This window comes from Mandrillus leucophaeus, unplaced genomic scaffold (genome assembly GCF_000951045.1).
Source record: "Mandrillus leucophaeus isolate KB7577 unplaced genomic scaffold, Mleu.le_1.0 Scaffold929, whole genome shotgun sequence".
NCBI classification, from domain to species: domain Eukaryota; kingdom Metazoa; phylum Chordata; class Mammalia; order Primates; family Cercopithecidae; genus Mandrillus; species Mandrillus leucophaeus.
In genome coordinates this window covers 117453-142624 of record NW_012110130.1, presented here as the reverse complement: position 1 = coordinate 142624, position 25172 = coordinate 117453, and the positions used below count along the sequence as shown (strand labels likewise).

Genomic DNA, 25172 nt, shown 5'->3' with positions numbered 1-25172 from the left:
AAAGAAAGAAAAGAAACTCTGGAAGGACAAATGGAGAACAAGAGCAGTGATTACGTATGGGCATGGGAACTGGGTGGGTGGGAGCAAGGAAGGGTATAAGACAGACTTTTCACTGTCTACATATTTTTTATTGTGATAAGAACACTTAACTTGAGATCTACCCTCTTAAATTTTTAAGCACACAATACAGTAACTGTATATCTTTTTTATAAGCTAGTGTTGAATTATGTAAGTGAAATACTTATTCAAAAATTAAATATAAAAGATTGAACAAAAGCAGCAGCGCTCAGAGGAATCTGCACAACGTGATGAAGAATGCTTCCATGTCCATGGGGTTCCTGATGCAGGCAAAACTGAACCGCATTGTCCAGGGTTGCACACATAGTTGGGAGAGGGAAGGACAGTGTCACATGGTAAGGCATATTTCTTCCTATGGGTCACAGTCACAAAGTTTGAGAAATGTTGTCTATTTTACTCTCTCATCCTTATGTTTAACTGTTTAAGACACAAACCCAGTCTGTTTGCTGCAAGATTGAGGGTTGCTCAAGTTGTTCACTCTGTGGACACTGAGCACCTGTTTATGTTGATTTTAGACAAAAGGAGAACGCTAGTTATTTTATCAGTGTGTCTTACAATGGGCAAATAAAGGAAGCATCATCCTGATTTATCAAAATCCTCTTTATAATATTTTGGTTAGCACCTTAAGAACACTCTTCTTCCTTTTAGGTAAATGGAAGAGCTGGAGACCAGTTTATTCCAGACACGGAAAGCACATAGAATAGAACAAATGGTGGCAAGATGGCTTCGGCGCTCCCGGGACAGCTCGGCCCGGTAAGGCTCCTGGGTTTGCAGAGATTTCTATCTATGAAGGTTTGGAGTCTCAGGGGGAGGAGCTTGTGCCGGTCCTGGCCGCACCTTGGGATCGCTGTCTCCGGCTTGCTTTGTTCTTACACCATATGGTGGGAGCAGTGTAAACAAGTCAGCAATTTTGCTGGAGTGCTTTTCCCTGTACCCTACCCCGAACATGTACCTACACACACACAGACATACTTACTGCAACTCTCATACACATTTACAACATTTACAAACATACTCATACACAGACATACACACAGAAATACACTCATACATACTCGTACACACATGCGTATACACTCTCTGGAGCACACACTCACACATACACTCTTTTGATCTCTCTGTCTCTCTCTCTCACACACACACACACACACACACACACACACCCCTTGTCTTAGTACTTGACATGAAAGTCAGGCAATCTGCTGTTTATATTCTTTCCGTGTCTTCATTTCCAGTGGCTGTTCCTTCCTTGCAGTCCCTATGTCATTCTAAAGAAAATAAAATGAAATCAAATACAGATCTGATTTGTCTGCTACAGGAGAACTTTCAGATATGTTCTGTTTCCAAGCGTTCATTTTTGCTTGGATTTCCCATCTGGCTCTGCCACAGAGATGAAATATCACGTGTCAGGTGTTTCTGAGACACACATTCTTCCAAAGGAACTGGAAACAGCTGTTCTGCTGCTGAGACATAAACTTTGCTCAGGGCTCCACTGCCTTGTGGCCAAGTTCTGTGATCCTCACTCACCGAGGTCAGATAAAATGGGGCTGGTAGAATTAGCTCCATTTTACAGATGAAACACCTCAGGCTCAAAGAGTGACTTGTTTAGGACCACTCTTACCCCATGCTCAGAAAGCTTGGATGGGTCCCCATTTAGGAGGAAGCTTAAACACTTTTGGTCTGACATTTGAAGCCGCAATCCTTTCCAGCTATTTGTCTTCTGCTTCCTTCACAGTGTGCTCCAGCTAAAGGGAACATTTATTGTTCTACTACAAGCACCCTGTCTTCTCTTTCACCCCTTGGACCTGGGCTCCTGGGCCAGATCCCTTCCTCCCATCTCCATGTGGCCAGAACCCCCCACAGCTGAAGGCCTGGCCGAAGTGCTGGGTCTTCCATGAAGTGTTCCTCAGTCTAGAGTCAGGATGAATTTCTCCATGGGACCCCATAGTGTTTTATTTGTAGCATTGGCATTGTGCTCCCCCTGGTGCCTTCAACTTATTGGAGCCCATTCATTTCCTTTCTAGACCTGCCTTCTGTGAGGTCAGGGAAGGACTGGCCTCATCTCTATAGCCCAAAAGTGATTGTCTTGCATGAGTGTTGCAGGTGGTCAGGTAGTGCTTGATGAATGAATGGAAAAGCTGCTAAGCACATTGTTTCCCACAGTGGGGTCTGCAAAACCTAGTGCTGTGTGATGCTGCTCCATTAGAAGAGATTCTGTGGCCATATATGTTTGAGAAATGATGCATCTTATATCCTACTTCTGCCTCCCCTGACTTGGTGATTTATTATACACATTATGCACATAATACAGATTAAAGGCTCTGAGAAGTCCTGCAGAAAAAGAGACCTGTTTAACTTGACGTTGCCTAGATATTTGACCTTGGAACTCTCTTAACATCTTGCCTTCTCACAGACTGTAAATGAAAGGTGACAACCATCACCCCTATCTAATTTTAGGACATTTTCAATACTATAAAAAGAAACCCTGTGCCCCTTAGCAGTCACTTCCTATTCTCCCCTCTGCCAGTCCCAGGTAACCACTAATTTACTTTCTTTTATTCTTTTTTGAGACAGTCTCACTCTGTTGCCCAGGGTGGAGTGCAGTGGTGCAATCTCAGCTCACTACAGCCTCTGCCTCCCAGGTTCAAGCAATTCTCATGTCTCAGCCTCCCACGTAGCTGGTACTGCAGGCACGTGCCACCATGCTACTTTCTATCTCTATAGATTTACCTATCTTGGATATTTCACATAAATGGAATTATACAGTATGTGTTCTTTTGTGACTTGCTTCTTTCGCTTAGCATAAAATATTATTTTACTTAGCATAATGTGTTCTTCTTTTGCTTATCTTCTTTTGCTTATCATAATGACATAGATCAGTATGACATGTCATAGTGTGAATTGGTATTTCATTCTGTTTTATTGTCAAATAATATTCCATTATGGAATATTTTCTTTGTTCATTTCATCAGTTGATTTAACATAAACATTTGGGTTGATATATAAAGCCAAATAAGAATAGATAGATAGATAGATAGATAGATAGATAGATAGATAGATAGATAGATAGACAGACAGACAGACATATATGTGATATGAGCATTTGAGTTGTTTCCACTTTTGGACAATTATGAATAATGCTGCCATGAACATTTGTGTAAAAGTTTTTGTTTGAACATACATTTTCAGTTCTCCTGAGTATATACTTAGAAGTGGAATAGTTGGGCCACATAACAACTATATGTTTAGTCTTTTGAGGAACTGCTAGACTGTTTCCCAGAGTGGCCATACAATTCTACATTTCCACCAGCGGTATATGAGAGTTCCAGTGCCTCTACATCTTTGCCAACACTTGCTGTTATCTCTTTTATTGTAGCCATCCTAGTGGGTGTGGAGTGGTGTCCCATTGGGGTTTTTGTCTGCATTTCCCTGGTGGTTAATGATATTAAACATCTTCCCTTGTGTCTAGGGAGTTTTGCTTTCCAGGTGCCTGAGAAAGAGAAAAACAAAGAGAGAAAGTTTCCTGTCAGTGCCCATGGAAGACATAATTTCCATGTTTCTAGGATAAATCATTTGTAGCCTTGCGTGAATTTTTTCTCATCTCTAATCCTTGGTGTCCTTAGATTACTAGAAAATGATCAATAACTAAAAAAGCTGAGCATGGGGTAAATAATTTCATTTCCTAGGGATAGACTAAATGGTACCACCTACCACCTTGTTGCCTAGTCAAGAAACCTGAGCATCATCCTGACTCCTTGAATCCCCTGCACCCACCCCATCAGCAGCTCCTGTCAGTTTGCCTTCAGAACTGTCCACCTCTCTGTCCCTGGGAGCCCTGCAAGGATCACTCACTTGCTTTTTCCCTGTTCCAGCTGATTCTCTAGTCTGCAGCTACAGTGGACTTTTCAAAATGTAAAATGTTCCTGTCCCATGCTAGCTCCCAGCTCTACCCCACCCTACCCCACCCTGAACCATTCGGTGGCTCACCTACCATTTTGCCATAACCTACAAGTCTCTTCACAGTCTGTCCCCAGCCCAACTGTCCAGCCTCACCTTGCTCCTCTTCCTTCCTTGCTCACCATTCTCCATTGTTTTGCTTTTTTAAAAGTATCTAGAACTCATCGAGGTCTTTCCTATCTCAGGGATTTTGCACTTGCTGTTCAGTTGGCCTGGAAAGTTCTTTTACTTCCCCTTTTTATGGCAGATCCTTCTTCATCAGGTTAAATTTAAACATCACCTTCTTTAAGAGGCCTTTCCTGACCACCCAAAGCACAGGGAGTCCATTCTCTTGCTTGTTTCCTCCAGGGTACTTACCTGCTCATCACACTTTATAATTATGTATATATTTATTTACCTGTTCATTATCACCTCTGCCATCATATGGCTTTTCTCCCCCAACCTTCCTGTCATGTATGAGACCAGGGACCCTGACTGTTTTGTTTCACAAAGTATCCTCAGCCCTAACAGAGTCCATAGTATGTAACAGACATTCAATAAATTTTTAATGATTAAGGGCTTTCATAGTAGGGGACTGTATTACTCATTGAAATATATTTTAAATGCCCATCCCTCCTTCTTCCAAAAGGAATTTTTAATGATTAGTTTTAAAACATGGGAAAATTAAAATAAGAAATGTTAGAAATAGATTGCAAACCAATCAGACTTAAGGATTTAGCATTTGAATACTAACATTAGCCCTGAATTTCCTGGTAGCTGGGGCAAGAAATCAAGGAAGTGTATTGAAATGACTTCCATAGTGCAGAGAGAAGAAACACAGATATGCATCTGTAGTCACATAATTTTACATGCATATTTTAGCAATTCTGTTTTTTTCTGACTTTTCAAAACTCAGTCATTTCAGCCAGTTTTACTTGCTTTACTTGTCATTGGCATTTTTTCCCCATAAAATTTAAACTTTATCTGTGGCCCTAAGTGAGTTGTCTAGGAGTAAATTAGTCAAAAATAACCATTTCCATTTCCAGGCATTACTAAACAAATTGATAACTTTTATACACACAGGGCAATGTTAGAGCTTTATAGAGACTCTTAAACAGGTATTTTATAGAGGAGTGGTGTCAACTTTCAAAGTTCCTGTGATTTCTTACATTTTAGATTAATTTTCAGTAGGTGGTTATTGCTACATTCATTAGTCAAATTCAGTTGGTAGCCCTTAGTTTAAATGAGTGTCCATGCTTGGGTAGGAGTGAACTGGTGAGACCTATAATTATAGGAATGGGAAATTGTGCAGATATGATAAGGATGACTCCTCTGTTACCACTCGATTTTGTTTTCCAACAAGAAAATAACATTTACAGTATCGGTGTTCTTTTAGAAATAGCTAACCTCCCAAACGGTCTCTGTGACGTGTTTTGAATTTCTATGTAAACCATGCAATGCAAACTGCTTAATAAAAGCTGCAACACAGTGACATTACATCATAAACTAATTTTTAACTATTTGCTTTCAATCAAATTGTTGTCTTCTTATTAGCTTTGTGTGACTACAGAAGTGATAAAATGACAAAGACTTGATGATAATATATTTTTCCACTTAATAATACCAATTTTTCGGCTGGGCGTCGTGTCTCAAGCCTGTAATCCCAGCATTTTGGGAGGCCGAGGTGGGCGGATCACAAGGTCAGGAGTTCGAGACCAGCCTGGCCAACATAGTGAAACCCCATCTCTACTAAAAATACAAAAATTGGCCAGGCATGGTGGCGCGCATCTGTAGTCCCAGCTACTCAGAAGGCTGAGGCAGGAAAATCTCTTGAACCCAGGAGGCGGAGGTTGTGTGAGCCACTGCACTCCAGCCTGGGCAACAAAGTGAGACTCCATCTCAAAACTAATAATAATAATAACACCAAGTTTTTCTTTCCAGAAGTTTCCATTTTTACATAGTTAAATGGGATTCTTTTCCTTCACAATTTCTTTCATTGCTTCTAAGCTTACAAAAATCTTCATCCAATAAAAGTTTAATTTTCAATTCAATTTAATAGCTTAAAATGTTTATGTTTAATTATTTAAGTTGGAGTTTATTTTAGTATATGCTAGGAGATGATGATCTAACTGGGTTTTTTTCCAAAATAGTAAGTAGTCATTCATATCACCATTAACTGTGAGTGATCTTTGCCTTCTTGATTCATTCTTTACTGACCCCTCCTTTATTGTATGTGAAGTTCTGGCATCTGTGAGTGGGAGATTGGACCTGTTTTTGGGCTGGCTATTCTGTTTCATTGATCTAACTGCCTACTTTTACACAGCTGTATTAAAATTACTTACATTATAATAGTATTATGCATCTCATTATCCTTTTATTTTTTTGAGATACAGTTTCCCTCTGTAGCCCAGTCTGGAGTGCAGTGGTGCGATCTTGGCTCACTGCAACCTGCACCTCCTGGGTTCAAGCAATTCTCCTGCTTCAGCCACCCGCGTAGCTGGGATTACAGGCATGCACCACCACACCCGGCTAATTTTTGTATTTATTTATTTATTTATTTTTGAGATGGGTTTCGCTCTTGTTGCCCAGGCTAGGGTGCAACAGCATGACCTTGGCTCACCGCGACCTCCGCCTCATGGGTTCAAGTGATTCTCCTGCCTCAGCCTCCCGAGTAGCTGGAGTTACAGGCATGTGCCACCATGCCTGGCTAATTTTTGTATTTTTAGTAGAGACAAGGTTTCTCCATGTTAGTCAGACTAGTCTCATACTCCTGACCTCAGGTGATCCGCCCACCTTGACCTTCCAAAGTGCTAGGATTATATGCGTGAGCCACCATGCCCAGCCTAATTTTTGTATTTTTAGTAGAGGCAGTGTTTCATCATGTTGGCCAGGCTGGTCTCGAACTCCTGACTTCAAGTGATCCACTGGCCTCAGCCTCCCAAAATGCTGAGATTACAGGCGTGAGCCACCGTGACCAGCCTCATTGCCTATTAAACTAAGCTTTTATTACTCTTCATTTTCAATGCTTTTACTCTTACCCATCTATTCTGTCATATGAACTTTAGAATCATTTTATTATACTATTAAAACAAATAAGCATGAGATTTACTGAATTCATTCTGTCTCTTTTTTTCTTTCTTTCTTTCTTTCTTTCTTTCTTTCTTTCTTTCTTTCTTTCTTTCTTTCTTTCTTTCTTTCTTTCTTTCTTTCTTTCTTTCTTTCTTTCTTTCTTTCTTTCTTTCTTTCTTTCCTTCTTTCTTTCTTTCTTTTCTTTCTTTCTTTCTTTTGAGATAGGGTCTTGCTCTGTTGCCCAGGCTGGAGTACAGTATTGTGATCTTGGCTCACTGCAACTGGCACCTCCTGGGTTCAAGTGATTCTCGTGCCTCAGCCTCCCGAGTAGCTGGGATTACAGGCATGCACCACCACACCCAGCTAATTTTTGTATTTTTGGAAGAGACAGGGTTTCACCATGTTGCCCAGGCTGGTCTTGAACTCCTGATCTGAAGTGATCTGCCTACCTCAGACTCCCAAAGTGCTAGGATTACAGGCGTGAGCCACCACACCCCACCAAGATTTACTAAATTCTCTTATGCTTAATCTAGAAATGTTAGTTTTATAGAGCAAGATCTAAAGAAGCATAAAGAACTTAATGCAACTTTGTGCTTTCTTCACTGCTTGGTTGTATCCTCAGGGCTTGAAAAGATGATTTCTTTGAACTTATCTTGAATGTTAATACTAATGAACATACATGCATATCTACACACACAATGACACAAGGCACATACATGCATACATGTGTACACAACCACGCATGTGTGCACACAGGCACACAATGCACACATATGTGCATACACACACACACATATACACACATGTTGGCATGTTAGTTTCAGAAGCCCTTGCTGCTGGTTTTACACACTTTCCAAACTTACTTGGTTATTACAACTATAAGTAGTCTATGTATTGATTTTAAAAATGGTTTTGTTAAAACCTTTCTAATACTATTGACCTTTCTAATACCTTTTTTTTTTTTTTTTTTTTGAGATGGAGTCTGGCTCTGTCGCCCAGGCTGGAGTGCAGTGGCCGGATCTCAGCTCATTGCAAGCTCCGCCTCCTGGGTTTACGCCATTCTCCTGCCTCAGCCTCCCGAGTAGCTGGGACTACAGGCGCCCGCCTGGCTAGTTTTTTGTAGTTTTCAGTAGAGACGGGGTTTCACCGTGTTAGCCAGGATGGTCTCGATCTCCTGACCTCGTGATCCGCCCGTCTCGGCCTCCCAAAGTGCTGGGATTACAGGCTTGAGCCACCGCGCCCGGCCTCTAATACTTTTAATGGTGTAGAAAGACCCTTTCAGGCACCAATTTTTTTTATTGTGTCTTGACCCATAGGCAAAAGTAGAAAGATTTGAGGATAGTCTGGAAGGCTCCTGGACTACATCTGCAGAGTTGCCATTATTTCCTGAATCCTGTTTTTAAAGTAATAATGGAAGAATTTCTCCTTTCAACTGGAGGAGCACCACCCTCACAATCTCCACCGTGAATGGCCCCCTAGAAATTGTTACAACCACAAGCACATTCCAATGATTGTGATTACATGCTACATTTCCTTCTGGTACAGACTGCTGCCTCTATTTCTGCTTTCTCTGAATAGTCTTTACATTATGAAATCCAGTTTATACCAGATTTAGCTTTTAAAATCACTCAAGCTGAACATAATAAAGTGTTTAAACATAGATTCAAAATTGTTTCTCCACATCCTGCTGGAACTCGGAGGTAAATTCTTTGTTGTTACAGGATAGAGGTAGAATATATTTTCCGACATATCAGAGAGCAGACAGAAAGCCAGAGAATCTTTGAAGTGCAATCAGTATCCATCTGGTAGCTTTCCTTTTCAGTGTTATTAACCAGCTCAATATAAACTTACGAGCTATGAAAAGTAGAATTCATCTACATGAGACTGTTTTCATGATAAATGTAACATGTTTGTTCTGGTTCTACCTTAGGGGAGATCCAGTTATCTGGCGGGAATTTCATTAGTGTAACTGTAGGGCTTCTGTTCTTCCAGTGTAAGATCACAGAAATGACCTCACGTTTATGGTTTGAAGCGATTACAAAGGCAGCAGAAATATGTTTTGAGATCAGTGCTTAGTTTGATATTTATAAGATGCTTCAGAGGAGGAAATTTTGTTACAGAGATCATTTCCTTTAGCTTACTGTCAATATTAAATGTTCTCTATGAGGAGAGGCCACGGTTTGGTCATGTACTTAGGTTAATCCCTTTCCAAACAAAAGCTAGAACATGGCCTTTGGGGAAAATGTCAAATCCAGACTTTGGGCCAAAGCCACTGACACTGTCCAGGGATTAGTCAATACAGTGCAATGTCATTTGTCCACCATTGTGGAGGACCGCAGTCTTCCAAATGGAAGATAACAGAGCCTGCCCATTTGAAAAGCATCAAAATGGATTCTGTTGAAACCCTGTAGTAAGGTTTGTTCTTTGTTTTGTTCTCCAAACAATTATTAAGCCCTACTCTATGACTGGTACTGAGTTCAGCACATGGGACAAGAAATATGTGGTTCTTGCTGCACAAACTAGTCCAGAGAGGACAAGAGACTTTGCACTGGTCTGTAGGTGCATTTAGTAGAAGGAGATGTTTCCGCCAAAATCCGAAGACTGAATAGGAGTTGGGCAGGTAGAGAGCATGATTGGATATGTTGGGGAAGTTGTGTGTGTGTGTGTGTGCGCGCGCGCACGCACGCGTGTATGTGTGTGTGTTTTGGAGGCAGGTGAGTTATTCTAGACAGAGGGAAGAGCTTGTCCAAAGGCCAATGTGTTTGAGGAACTTAGAGGAGACTAGTTTGGCTGGAACAAAAATATCAAAGAGAATGAATGGCTTGGTCCTGGAGGCTGGAGTGATGGGCAGGAGCTGTATTAAGCCATATTCAGGATTTTGGATTAGGCCGTTCAGTCAGGGAAGACACAGGAACAGAATTGTGTTTATAAAATCAGTCTGGCGGCTAGATGGAGAATCATTCAGGAGAGACGAGAATGGAAAGTGGGGAGACCAGTTAGTAGCCTAGTAGAAACCTGTCAGTAGGGCTGGTGATGGGGGGCCCGAAACAGAATGGTGGCTGTGGAGACGGAAAGAAATTGACCCTTTTTGAGATCTTCTCATGTTGTGAGTGATTTGAAGGATGAGAGTCAGGGAAAGTCAAGGATGACTCTGGGATTCTGGCTAGAGCAATTGTCATTATCTCTATGATACCATTTACTGAGCTCTGAGACCTGGAGAAGATAAGTTCTGATTAGGGCAATAGTCATAGGGTTGAGCAAACAAAAGAAAAATGACAAACTTTCATCTCTGTTACTTATATTCAAATTGCTGTTTATTACTTGTTGTATATGCAGTTTCACCTTTTGCTAATTATATTAGAGGTACAACTAATATAGCAACTATATTCTATATAGTACCATATTAGATGTGTACAGTATTTTGCTCATTTATTTGCCCAATAAGCACTGTTGCTTCCTGTGAGCAAAGATCTTCACTTGACAATGTGAGAAATGCAGAGGTGAATAAAATGTGATTCCTGTTTCCAAGGAATAAATAGTCTGTTACGAGTAACACTATATGGAGTCAGATAACTTTAAATAAAGGTTTGGGTACTCAGGGCCATAAGAGAGGGTCAGAGCTCCAAGATGAGAGAATTTACATCTGGCTAGGAAATCAGATAAAAAAGATGTGACCTTTGAGCTGGACTTTGACTTGGCCTCACACTTTCTGCAGAGGTAGTTGTGTGAGCTGAGGCCCAGGGGTAAAACTGGTGTAGTAGGTAAGATCAGTCTGGAGTGAAGGCCTGGGAAGGGGAGTGGTGGGTGGATGCTGGCTAGGGACTGAAGCCTCAGGACACAGGTCCATGAGGGCAAGGTTGAGGAGTTTGGCTTTTGTTCTGTGGATGGAGGGGAATTATTAGGAGGAGAATAATTCCAGCTCTCACTTAGGAAAGGTAAACAATAGCTTACACAGTGCTATGGAAGGGTATTTTCTAGCTTGTGTTTCTTTGTATGTCTGAAGCTTATAGGCCCATAATACGTTTTGATGTAGGGTCTTCGAGGTCATTCTTTGTTGTGTTTGGTTTATCTATTCCCTGTCAGGTTGTTTTGAGTTTTCCCACTATTCTAAATAAAGCTGAGATTGATATTTTTCAATACTCAAGAGCCAGGGTTTATTGAGCTCATACTCTGTTCTAGAACTTTACTAGGCATGGGAGACACGGAGATGAATGGGTGCCACCCTTGTCTTCTAGGAACTCATGGTCCAGGATAAACAATATGGTATTTTTTCCTTTGTGGTCATCACTTCAAGGAATACCAGTCAACATGGAAACAGAAGATCAAATTTAAAATTTAAATTAATGTTACAGTTTCACCAATGATTTCCTAGAGAGATTGAATTGCCAGTTTGTATTGTCATGCTTTAATCTCAGGACTAGTATGTGTTGGGCCTTATTATTTTTATTCATATTTGGTATGACACATAATAGTACTCCATAGCCCTTTTGGGTGTGCTTCCTTAATAAGGTTGTACATTTTCTGTGTCAATTTCCAGCTTGCTTTCTTCATGTGAGAGTTGTCAATTCACTTGCTTTGAGCATGTGAAATGTGGGTATCTACTATATGTATTTATGCCCATTCTTCATATATTTGTATTATAAGCTTTCCCCACTTCAGGATTTTTTTATTTACTTATTTTCAACTGCTTTATTGATAGATAATTTAGATACCATACAATTCACCCATGTGAAGTGTACAGTTCAATGGTTCTTAGTGTATCCACAGAGATCTGCAACTGTCACGAGTCCATTTTGGAAGGTTTTCATCCCCCACAAAAGAAACCCATACCTATTAGCAGTGACTCCCAAACCTCCCAAACCTCCCTCCCTGAAGCCTTGGACAACCACTAATCTACCTTCTGTCTCTATAGATTAGTCTATTCTAGATATTTCACATTAATGGACTCATACAATATGTGGTCATTTGTGACTGGCTTTCACTTAGCCAGATTCATCCATGTTTCACTCCTTTTCATTGCCAAATATTCTGTTGTGGAATACTGTGTTTTATTTATCCATGTTATTAGTTGATGGATATTTGAGTTGTTTTCACTTTTGGATATTTATAGAAAATGCTACTATAAATATTCATGTGCAAGTTTTTGTGTGGACATATATTTTCATTTCTCTCCGGTACATACCCAGGAGTGGAATTGCTGGATCGTGTTGTACACCATGTTTAGTCTTTTAGGAAACTTCCAGACACTTAAAGGACTTTCTAGAATTTCTATTCAGTTTCTTTGGTGAAAGCCACACCATGCAGTTTCGATTATTGCCTTTGTCTGAAAGGAGTGCTTACTTTTCAACTGTAACTTTTCTGAAATCTAAGTATTTCTGATAGAAATTTAGAGTTCAAATTGATATGTGCTGTAAGTGTGAAATAGACACTGGATTTCAAAGACTTAATATGAAAGAATGCAAAATCATCAATAATTTTGTGTATTAATTACAAGTTGAAATGATGATACTATTTTGGATATATCGAGTTAAATAAAATATATGTTATTAAAATTTATTTCACTTATTTTTTTTTTCCAGTTTTTGTGTAGCTATTAGAAAACTTAAATTTACGTGTGTGGTGTGTGTATTTCATTTGGACCGCACTGCTCTAGAAGTTGCGCTAGTGTGCCTATTGAAGAAAGTAACCCCAATTTGACACCTGCTTCCCAGCTGTGTGTCTTTAAGCAAGTTAAAATCTCTCAGAGCAAGATTTAGTCTTTTTAACTATAAAACAGCAATAATAATTGTACCCACCTCACAAGTTTATTTTGAGGGTTGAGTGAGAGATATATATATATGTTAAATCACTCCCTAAAATATAGTTAGTATTCATAAATGTTATTATTATTGTTGTTATTGCTGTGATTACCATCAATTTGTCAAGTTGTTTTTTAATCTGAAAGAATTTTTTATTGATATTAGATTAAATCTCTATTTAATTTAGAACTTTTTTCTTCTTTTTTTGATACTTAGTGTTTCCATCCAGGAACCCAGCATAATTTTAACCCAATTATTGTGTCTTCCTTTATTGCTTTAAGGAAAGTTATATTATTTACTTTAAATAAATCCTTCTTCCCCTGCATTACATTAGTACACCTCACTAGTTTTGTTACTTGAATTCTTTCTTGGCATTTTCTAGATATTTAGCATTCACTCATTAAGAATGCCTAACAACAAATGTACATTTAGCTAATGTGCTTTTAATGAATTGTTTAATGCTTTTTGTGGCTGTGTTTTGTGTTTCTATCCTGCATCTCCACTAAACTTATCTTTTGGCACTAGAAATTTTCTTTGTTCATCATTTTCTGTGTGAATGTCATCTGCTACAAAACAAAAAATAAGGTGGTACTTTTCCATTCCTATGCTCATTATTTCTCTTTTCATTTTTCCTTCCCTGATAACTATTATTAGCATTTAACCTGCTACATTAAATAGAAGTAAGTCTAGGGTATCCTTATCCTGTTGTTAAAAAAATTTAACACCAAATTGTTTGTTTGTTTGTTTTTGAGATAGTCTCACTCTGTCACCCAGGCTGGAGAGCAGTGGCGTGATCTCAGCTCACTGCAACCTCAGCCTCCTGAGTAGCTAGGACCACAGGTGTACACCACCACGTCCAGCTATTTTTTTGTATTTTTAGTAGAGACAGGGTTTTGCCATGTTGCCCAGGCTGGTCTTGAACTCCTGGACTCAAGTGATTAGCTAGCCTCAGCCTCCCAAAGTGCTGGGATTACAGGCATGAGGCATTGCACCTGTAATGTCAAATGTTGATTTGTGACTTTTAATGTAGAGTATTGTTTATGGCATTTAGAAAAACCTTTTTATAGCTTTAAAAGTTTTTTAAAAATCAGGTATAGGCTGGGTGTGGTGGCTCATGCCTGTAATTGCAGCACTTTGGGAGGACGAGAGGCAGATCACTTGAGCTCAGAAGATTGAGACCAGCCTGGACGACATGGTGAAACCCCGTCTCTACTAAAAATACACAAAATTAACTGAGTGTGGTAGCACGAGCCTGTAGTCCCAGCTACTTGGGAGGCTGAGGCATGAGAACCACTTGAACCCAGGAGTGGGGGGCTTCAGTGAGCTGAGATCACGCCACTGCACTCTAGCTTGAGTGACAGAGTAAAACCCTGTCTCAAAAAAATAAAAAAGAAAAAAAGAAAAAGAAAGAATGAAAAAAAAATCAGGAAGAGCTATGGGCTTTATTCAGTATAAATTTTCAGTTTTCTGTTTCTTCCCTCTCGTTAGGTCTCTCTGCTGCTGCAGCTCAGTATTACCTGATGCTGGCCTCCAAGAATGACTCTGTCTGCTTCTAGGTTGTATGGGCTGGGTCATCTCTTCATACACAGCCTAAATTTGCTCTAAGTCAGGGCCTGGGGGGATCCTTGGTGGATAATGTACACAAGACTTTGGACTTGTGCTTGTCACTTACATTTTGGCTCTGTGAGACAGTTTTTCATATTTCCGGATCCTTGCTGAAACTGGAGATCATTATAAAAGAGAGAGATGATTTTCAGATAAGTGAGGGCCTATTGCATTAGGCAGGGTTCCTGACAGTGTTTGGTAAATGGATGAGAATAAATGATAGACCTTGACTGCAGAGCCCCAAGACAGCTGTTACTCCTTCACATTTCTGTTGTTTATAATGACAATAAACACCTCATCCCATCACTATCTGATCTTCCTCAGAAAGAACCACTGACTGTTAGAGGGAAAAATCATTTACCACAGACAAATGAAGAAAAACTTGTGACTTGCTTTGTCACTCCCTAAAAATATTTGAGAGATAGAAAATATAACTTTCCTGCTTTTAAAGAACATACATGTTTTAAAGATTGATATAGAGGGAGTCCTTGCTATCCGAGATTTTATATTGGAATCCTTGCAGTTACAAAGCTTAAAGGGAAGTGAAATTCATCATAAAGAAACAAAGAAAAAAATCACCAAAGACAAAATCTTGCTATAAAATTATCCATCATCAAACATGTGAACCTGACAACTCCTTGTTTCTGTTCACTGTCCATGTTTTTCCTCTCCTGTACCTCTGACTCCAGCAGTACATCCTGCCTGGGATGCCCGTCTGCCTGTCCTTCTGTCAGTCCATCCATCCATCCATCCATCCATCCATCCATCCATCCATCCATCCATCCATCGATTCACTCAGCAGCAGTTATTGAATATCTTCTGTGTGCCAGGATCTGGGCTATATAGGCATACCCTAGACATGTCTCAGAGTGCAGCTCAAATGCCACCTCTTCTTCTGAGTACCAAATGTGTCCCTGATTCCCTATTCCCTGCGCTACAAAGTTGAAACTGCTCTCTCCCTTCTCTGTGTGTCCATAGCACTTCATGGGCGCTTTCTAGATATTTAACATTAGCTCATTAAGAATGCCTGTCTGTATGACTTCTCTTTTAGAGGACAGTCCTAAGTTCTGCTAGTGGCATTTGTGTCTTATTTGTCTCAAGAGGAGAGATGGTTTCTGCTCAGCTTGCATCTTTCTCCATGATGCTTAGGGCTGACCCAGTCCATGACCAACAACCAGAGTCTTCTCTTTCTGTTTTTTACATAGTCATTCTCTTCCAGGGCTAAAGTTGCTGCAGCTGATGGGCCCACCAGGAACCCAACTCAGACCTTCATCCCTGTGCGGCACACAGTAAAGATAGACAAAGACACCCTCCTCCAGGACTACGGATTTCACATTTCTGAGAGCCTTCCCCTTACAGTGGTGGCTGTCACAGCAGGTAGGGGATGACTGGGAAATGAGAAAGAAGTTTGGTTTCTTAAGGGGAAATAGCCCCAAATCTCCCTTATCTCTCTATCCTACAACAAAATGCAGAAAATCCTACCCTGGGAAGTTAGAAAAGGCACACCTAATTCTGTCTTGGGCTTTGCACCTTACTTTGATGCTGGGAAGGAGCAGCCTCAAGCGCACTTGCCACTCCAAACCCTAGGCTCCCGCTGGCCTTAGCTAGGGTTTTGCCCACCCATGGCTCCCTGGCTGGTCTCAGGGGCAGTGAAAGTATTTGGCTAAGCTAGCCCTCCTCTTTGAACCCCACCTGCTCCTAGCTGGGGATACTTTCTGGTCAGACAGTAATAGAAACTATTGATTTGTTTTCACTTGAACCTTGTGAAATATAGGCTGTACCAGGGTGGAGAGGAGCAGGTGGGGAAAGTCCAGTGCTTGTCTTCATACTTGAGGTGTGTTAATCTGGGATTCATTAAAATGTATTAATTTCTATTTACACACACGTACACACCAGAGCTTTTTAGAGATGAATGGAGTAGATTTACTGGCCAACTCTGTTGATTTAGAAGGTTCTGGCTAGTTTTCTTTCTCAGGACAGTCTTCTAACATCCCTGGAAGTTGGTGATAGGTGATAGGTATCTTATCCATGGTTTATAAACAGGAAGATTAAGATCCACATGAGCCCAAGCCTGACTGAAGGTGGGGTAGTGAGCTAGTGCCCCTGGGGACTGGATCAGGCTGCCATTTAGCTGTGCTGCTATTACACATGGAGTCTGGGTCCTCCCGGCGTGAGCACCAATTACTTATTTTCTGTCCAACAGGAGGCTCTGCACATGGCAAGCTTTTCCCTGGTGATCAGATCCTCCAAATGAACAATGAGCCTGCTGAAGACCTTTCCTGGGAACGAGCAGTCGATATTCTCAGGTACTAAATGGTCTTCCATCATATACAGAATTGCACAGATTATCAAAGAACAAAGATGGGCAACAGGAATGGCATAACTGATCCCCTGATTTTAATAAGGCTAAGTATCCTTTAAAGCAGCAAAAACAGCCTTGTTTTAGAACGGCTATTTTTATCTATTAAAACACCTTCTTGTTAGTGGCTGTTGTAGTCCAGTCTCTCTCACTTGCCTACAAAAGAGCTTGGGAGGCACAGAGTGCTGTATTTGTCAAAGCCCTGCCATGCCCAAGACACCGTGCTAAGCACTGCAGGGAATGCAATGATCATAAATAACCCATAGGCCCTACCCTCTAAGGATTTATAGACACATTGTAACATATGCCAAAGATTGAACTAAATTGATACCAAATCTGTTCTTCTTTATCCCTCTTGATATCTCTTCTTAAATATAATTGCAGGTGCATCTTGGTTGGCATATATGTAGTTTCATTGATGTAGCACCTCCAAACCTTCTGCCTGGTGTCATTGTGACTTATGGAAATGCCTCACTTTCTACCTAGACAATGGTTTCCTGAGACCAGGGCTCAGTGGGTGCTCAGTTAAATGAGTGAATATGGTTAGCGCTGGGAATTGGCAACCTAGACTTTAAGATGGAGGAGTGCCATTAATAGGAGTAAAGAGGACAAGCAGACATTTTAAGGACACATGCAAGCTTTGGATTTTAAATTTTTCATTCAACATTGTTCTAATGACTAACATAAAGAGAGATGAGAAGCAGAGGTAGGTGAAAGCTAACTTGAAGATATATATACAATTCAGTTTGTGCTTTTTTATGAATGGCTGATCTGGCTTTGGGATGGTATTAATTTGTTTTTTTTCCCCTTTTTTTGAGATAGGGTCTTGCTATGTTGCCCAGGCTGGTCTTGAACTCTTGGGCTCAAGTGGTCTCCCCATCCCAGCTACTCGGATGGCTGAGGTAGGAGAATCGCTTGAACCCGGGAGGCAGAGTTTGCAATGAGCCACGATCGTACCACTGCACTCCAGCCTGGGCGACAGAGCAAGACTCCATCTCAAAAAAAAAAAAGAAAAAAAGAAAAAGAAAAGCCGAGGAAATACACTGCAAATGCTGGAGAGTCCTCCAACTTGGGCAGAAGTTGTAAGTTGACAAAACAGAGAAGGGCGCAGAAATATTTCAGTTGTGTCTTTAATGCTGGGTAAAATTTGGTCCAAAAGATGGAGATGAAGGGTGATTCAGGCAAAGGGTTAAGCAGAAGCAACAGGGTGGGAAGTAGGGGCTGCTGAGCAGTTCAGTTTGCCTGAAGAAACATTCTAGGAAGTGAAGTCCAGGTGATGGAGGGTCTTGAATGCCAGCACAGCACATTTCAGTGTGATTCTCCCCCTGGAAGGGCGAGCAGTTGAAGGCTTCTGAGCAGGGGTGCGTGACTTGAGGTGTGCTGTGCATTTGTGACCTCTGCTGTGTTTTGCATGTGAGAATCCCAGGATGCCTTCATTTTTTTTTTAGCTTAGCTCCCAGTGTCTAAAAACAGCATGTATTATTCAGTGTCACGTGTAAAGGTAAAACACAAAGCAAAACAAAATGATACAACAATGCCAAGAAAACATCTCAGATTTCTCCAAATAGCTGCGAGGCCAATATGTCCTTTTAGAGCCTTTGCACTTTGGTTTATTGTGATTTATCTCAGAAAAGTCCTGTTCTCATTTAAAATGGAAAAGAGGAAGTCCCCAGACACTTAGACATCTTGGGTTGAGTTGATCCATTTGAGGAAATAACATACCAGCAGCAATTGGCCTAAATGTTCATATTACAAGAAGTCAAATGAAATTATTTTGCAAACTGCTTCTCCATGATAGCAGTGGCAAAGAGAAAGGAAAATATGAATCGATTTTCTCTGTTCTGCCCGCTAATATAAAGTAGAGGTTCGGCAGTTATCTGCTTGATTTGATCACTTTTGAAATCTAAGAGATAATGCAAGACAGAGATGTCCACTATCTTGATTATACGATTGGGCTCATTACACTCTGTGTGCCCAAACACCATAAACCCTTTGGCTTTTATCTGATAAATGTTATCCACAGACATTCATTCCATTTAGTGAAATGCTTAGCATGAGTTTTCTGAAATAGCAACCTAAGTTATCTGTGTTATTGCCATATTTTCTCTTAAAAATATTTTAGGGTCAGGAGCAGTGGCTCACACTTGTAATCACAGCACTTTGGGAGGCCGAGGCAGGCAGATCATGAGATCAGGAGTCTGAGACCAGCCTGACTAACATGATGAAATCCCATCTCTACTAAAAATACAAAAATTAGCTGGGTGTGGTGGCGGGCACCTGTAGTCCCAGCTACTTGGGAGGCTGAGGCAGGAGAATTGTTTGAACCCGGAAGGCAGGGGTGGCAGTGAGCCAAGATTGCGCCATTGCATTCCAGCCTGGGCAATAGGGCAATACTCTGTCTCCAAAAAAAAAAAAAAAAAAAAAATTGGGGGACATTAACTAGTAGTCACTAGATGAGTTCTTCATTGTATGGGACTAAATTAAGGCTAAGTGCCTTAATTAATGTTGTGGCTGTAGATATAGACTAGATGGTGGAGGTGGCCATATGAAGATTCCCTCCAGGTGGAAGGAGCTCTCTGGGTCAGCTTAAGTTCCTTTGTAGGTTGCTGCATTTCCCAATATCTTTCCCGGTTTTGCTGAGCCAAAAAAGCTAAGGCAAAGGAGGCTGCTTTATACTCATTCTGCCAGTCTTTTTGACCCTGACACACATGCTCACACATGTGTGCATGCACATGCATCCATCACACAGAATGACTAAATTTTTTTCTTTATTCTTTCTTTTTTCAGGGAAGCAGAAGAGTCTCTTTCAATCACAGTTGTTCGCTGCACGTCGGTAAATCTCTTTCTATGTCCTGTGTGTTAGTTTCACCATTCTTGGCCCTAAGACCCTGTTCCCCCAGAGGATATCCCTCATAAAGTAAGCAGGGAAGACAGAGGGTGGAGGGTGACAGCTGCCCGGCAGTGGGTGGCCAGTCAGTCCATGTTATCTGAAGACCTCCTCCATGCAAGTACTGTGGAGGAAACAGATATGGTGCAGGCCTCCAGAATGTCTGGCCCAGCTGAGGAGATAGATCTATGACTATACACAGTAGGATGATGGTAAGTGCACCAAACTGGACTTTTAAGACAGGTTTGAGTGGCATGACTTTGGGAAAATCGTTTAGTCTCAGTTTCTCTTTTGTAAAATAGTGGTCATGACAATAACTGCCTTGTCTGTCTAATGGGTTGTTAGGAGGACCAAATGAGATGTTGGATATGAAAGTGTTTTATCGGCTCCGAGTTTCACCACACAGCAAGGTGTGGCATCGATGATCCTAAACCACCACAGGCCAAGAAGCTCCTCATGTATTATTTAGGGAAAGTATATAATCAAATTTTCAAAGGAAAAACTGCTAAGGAGATAGTTTTCAAAAGTTGATAGAAAATTTTTATTGTGAGAAACTTTAATATGTACTTCTTAGCCTTGGCCACAAATAGACCAAAATAAAAAAAGAGGGGCATAGGGAATTTTAATAATGCATTTAATAACCTAATTTAATTGACCACATACCAAGCTACCAAGAAAACTCAATAAATTCCCCAAATGAAAAACTGTGCAGATCCCTTTTTCTGAATATAATAAAATAGAAGCTAATAACTATTAAAAATTTAATTAAAAACCATTCAGCCATTCGGAAATAAAAATGTAATTTCCTAAGTAAAGATGGAGTCAAATAGAAAAAGCAAAATTGTCATTATAGACTATTTAGAAAATAATTGAAAATTAAAACTGTACTTCTTTTATTTTTTCTTGAGATGGACTCCCGCTCCCGTCACTTAGGCTGGAGTGCAATGTCATGATATCAGCTCACTGCAACCGCCACCTCCCGGGTTCAAGTGATTCTCCTGCCTCAGCCTCCCAAGTAGCTGGGATTACAAGCACCTGCCACCACGTCGGGCTAATTTTTGTATTTTTGGTAGAGACGGGTTTTGCCATGTTGGCCAGGCTGGTCTTGAACTCCTGACCTCAGGTGATCCACCTGCCTCAGCTTTCCAAAGTGTTGGGATTACAGGTGTGAGCCACCATGCCCGGCCAGAACTGTACTTCTTAAAACTAATTTTGTGCAGTTGAAGCTATACTCAGAGTGAAATTCATAGCCTTGAGTGGTTTTATCATTTAATACAGAAGTAAATCAATTAAATATTCAGTGCAAGAAGCTACAAGAAAAGATTAATAAAACAAACATAAAACAGAATAAAGTAATAAAAATTAAAATATAAATGATCCTCTGGAAACCAGAAAGATTGTAATGTTGTTAAGTCTAAGAGCTATTTCTTTAAGGACAAAGGTTATATAAAATGCAAAAACTTTAAGGGAAAGAGATAGGTGAGCCTCATGTGGAGGAAACTAGAATATTTCTGACATATACAAAAAAATTAACATAAAAGGAGATACATACTATGTTCCTTGATGGGAAGACTAAGTATTATTAATATATCAGTTATTATATTAATATATATACTTAATACAAATTCAAGCAAACTCTTACGGGACTTTCATTTAGATTTAACAAAGTTTATCAAAGTGAGACTTATCAAGAAAACCTTTTTTAAAAAGGATAATGAGGATGGCCTTGACAGGCAGATTTAAAAACGAACAAAGCTACAATTATTAAAACAGTGTTATACTGGTGAAATGTTGAACATGTCAATGTAATCAGATAAAAAGTTCAAGAGTAGATGCTAGTATAAGAACATAGTATGTGAGGCCGGGTGCAGTGGCTCATGCCTGTAATCCCAGTATTTTGGGAGGCTGAGGATGGTGGATAGCTTGAGCTGAGGCGTTCAAGACCAGCCTGGGCAACATGGCAAAATCCTGTCTCTACAAACACAAAAACAAAAACAAAAACTAAATGATTATAACTGGCAGGGGCTTAGGTGAGAGCATTACTTGAGCCCAGGAAGTCGGGGCTGCAGTGAGCTGAGATCGCACCCCTGCACTCCAGCCTGGGTGATGGAGACTATATATATATATATAGAGAGAGAGAGAGAGAGAGAGAGAGAGAGACCATATGTATATATATATATAGAGAGAGACCATATATATATATATAGAGAGAGAGAGAGACCATATATATATAGAGAGAGAGAGAGACCATATATATATATAGAGAGAGAGCATATATATATAGAGACCATATATATATATAGAGAGAGAGCATATATATATATATATAGAGAGAGAGACCATATATATATATAGAGAGAGAGTGACCATATATATATATAAAACTATATGTGTGTATGTGTGTGTGTGTGTATAGTTTGTGAAAAACATAGCATTCCAAATCTGTGGGAGAAAAGGCAATTATTCAAAAAATCAAACTTGGACATTTGTTTAAGTATTTGGAAAAAATCCGGTCTCAACTCTAAAAATGCAAACAGTATGGATGGATGTCTGTCTGGTCACAGGCTGTAGAAAGGTTGCCTACACATTTCGGGCATGGAAGGAAGCACAGTGGAACAAAGGTGATTTGATTACATGAAAATATAAACCTTCTGTGGTCCAAACACTCCATAACACTAGAAAGCAGAGAAATTGTTGTCTCCTCTCTGTATTTGACAAGTGTTATCTTTTGTTTTTATTTCTTGGAAATAGAGTAGGAAAAAACCCACCTAATTAGAATGAAGATGTTTGCCATATGTCAGACCAAGTATTTTATGTATCGATAAATGGAAGTTCTTCTATTCTTAACATAATTTGTCTGTTAAATAATATGAAACCAATATGGAAACAGGGAAATCTAATCAGTTTAAATGATAGTGCAGGTGTTAGGATGTCCTTTTTATTTAGCTGGTTATCTCTCATTGGAGAGTATTTTAATCTTAATCAGGCAGGTTTTTTCCTGATCTGTTTCCAAGAAATGAGCAAAAGAAAATACTTAATGCAGGGAGCGAGGGAAACAGCATAGAGGTGAATCCTTTAAATAATAAAAAGTATGGGAAGGTGAAAATTGGTATGTGTCCAGTACCACTCCTGAGATTCCTACAAGATTTCCAGGAAGAGAGGAACGTAAATACTGTGCTCTGGAGGTCTCTCAGGGAGAATTGCCATTAGCCCAGTCTGTGGCCATCAGTACCTCTGAGAAATGCCCTAAATATTGGCTAGCCTGCTCCTGGGCCTCTCACCAGAACTGCTCCGAAGAATTTAATTTAATTTAATTTAATTTAATTTAATTTAATTTAATTTAATTTATTTTTGAGATGAAGTCTTGCTCTGTCACCCAGGCTGGAGTGCAGTGGCATGATCTTGGCTCACTGCAACCTCCGCCTCCTGGGTTCAAGCGATTCTCCCACCTCAGCCTCCTGAGTAGCTGGCACTACAGGCATGCACCACCATGCCCAGCTAATTTTTATATTTTTGGTAGAGGCGAGGTTTCACCATATTGGCCAGGCTGGTCTCGAACCCCTGACCTCAAGAGGTCCGTCTGCCTCAGCCTCCCAAAGTGCTGGGATTACGGGTGTGAGCCAATGCGCCTGGTCCCGAAGAATTTTAAAAACATTGCAAAATGATCATATATATCTTGCTTTAGCAAGGAGCCTCGTTGTTGTGGTCGATTCTTAAGAGTCCTCAAATTACTTGAAACTGATTAGGAATGTTAAAATCCACAGTTGCAACATTAGTTACTGATTCTCTAGAACACAGAATTTTATGAAAAAGGTTCTGATTTAAATTTGTAGATCTGTATTGTCTATATTCATTGTCTATAATACATTAATTATTTGTAATAATATTAATGCCAGTATTTAATGTCTTATTTAATTTGCACCAAAAGGAAATGCTACGAGGAAGATACACTCATTATCCCCCCTTTACAGATGAGGATGCCATGGGCCTCACACGCCCACAGTCTCACATGCAGAAATCAGTGAAGTTGTGTTGTTTTCCAGGTAGACTCCAGAACCCACATTCCTTAGTGTTATGCTATTGTATCTTTGTAATCCCTGCTGCCTTCATGAGTGACAGCGTGTAGCCCAGGACAGAGGGTACTGCCAAAAGATATAGGAATGTTTTCCAACTTGTCCCTTTCAGTGCCCTTTTAAACATTAACTCTTAGTTCAGCAAAAAACATGCACAAAGAGATTTTATCAGCTGAGGTCTGCTGCTTTCTGATGAATTAATTTAGAATCCAGGGAGAGCTTAGAAGTTCTAGAATAATGAGTAACTCATATTCTTTGAATTGTCTCTTTAAAATATTAGATGGCTGAAGTGGATGTAAGTAGGTGATTTATATGTTCTAGATGCCAAGATATTCAGGTATAAAAGTACAGGAGCCACAGTGGGGCCTGTGTGTTGGGCATTTCATGTCAGCATGTTTTTTTCTCAAAGCAGCCAGTTTCATGGTTGGGTGGTTCCAAATGTAAGAATGGCCCTTCTTCCCTATGACTCCCACCAACTAGTCCCAAGCAAGTCCACTTTGTATGAAATGGCGAAGATTTGGAAGAGTGACCTCTAGGCTAAACAGCTGTTCCATTGACCATTCCTCATAGATGCGTTTTTCTGAATTCTCACTTCTCTGAGAGCTTTCTGGACAGAGTCCAATTTCATGGTGACCCTCCCAAATAGTGGCACCCAGAAAGGAACACAGTTCCACCAATGCTTAGTACCATGGGGAGTGGACATGCACCAGGAATGCTAGTAAAGCCCAAAATTGGGTTAACATTTTCGTAGGCTCAATCACACTGTCGGCTTGGGTGAAACTGGTGACCAACTAAATCCTGAGCTTGTTTTCAAAGGAATAGCTTCCAAGCCACGTCCCTTCAATTTCATGCTTGTGCAATTGAATTGAATTCTGTGCAATTGATTTTTTGGATGCTCAGTGCCACACTTCACATTAATCCCTGTCATGTTGCTTTTGCCCAGTGTTCTGGCATGCTGAGATTTTACAGTCAGGGAACTGTGGGGCTGAAAGGTTTATTTGTACAGTTGAGAGCTGTAGTCATTCTCCAGTGACTTCCTGTCAGGGAATCTCCTCTGCCTAAGTCTACTCCAGTTCCTTCAGTTTCCTGCCAGTTGATTTTCTTGAGCATGATCCAGTTCTGGGCCCAATTCTTCCAGGATTTATCTCCCAAAGGTGAGAGACAACAGTGTTCCTGCAGATTCCTTTTCTCTCTGCATCTCTCCTCTGTTCTGCCCCTGATTTCTTATTCCTTTGAGTCTTTGGGATGGTGGTGGTTGTACCTGTTGACCACTCACTTTATCTTATTCCCTGCAGCTCTTGACAGTCCAGCTCCTTATACCCTCTTATATTTGTTTTTAGTGATTTCTTGGCCTTTGACCCATAGCT

The 25172-nt window shown here is 40.3% G+C and overlaps 1 protein-coding gene across 1 annotated transcript in view; it reads left to right on the top strand.

Annotated features, from left to right (window-relative positions):
• The first annotated feature begins 710 nt into the window (after positions 1–710).
• The window catches only part of FRMPD1 (FERM and PDZ domain containing 1), a 53694-nt gene continuing 29232 nt past the window's right edge, over positions 711–25172 (top strand). Inside the window, exons 1-4 of the mRNA XM_011970110.1 lie at positions 711–831; positions 15706–15863; positions 16690–16792; positions 19633–19678. Coding sequence (XP_011825500.1) covers positions 731–831; positions 15706–15863; positions 16690–16792; positions 19633–19678 — 408 coding nt within the window. The 5' untranslated portion in view covers positions 711–730. The remainder of the gene's footprint in view (positions 832–15705; positions 15864–16689; positions 16793–19632; positions 19679–25172) is intronic.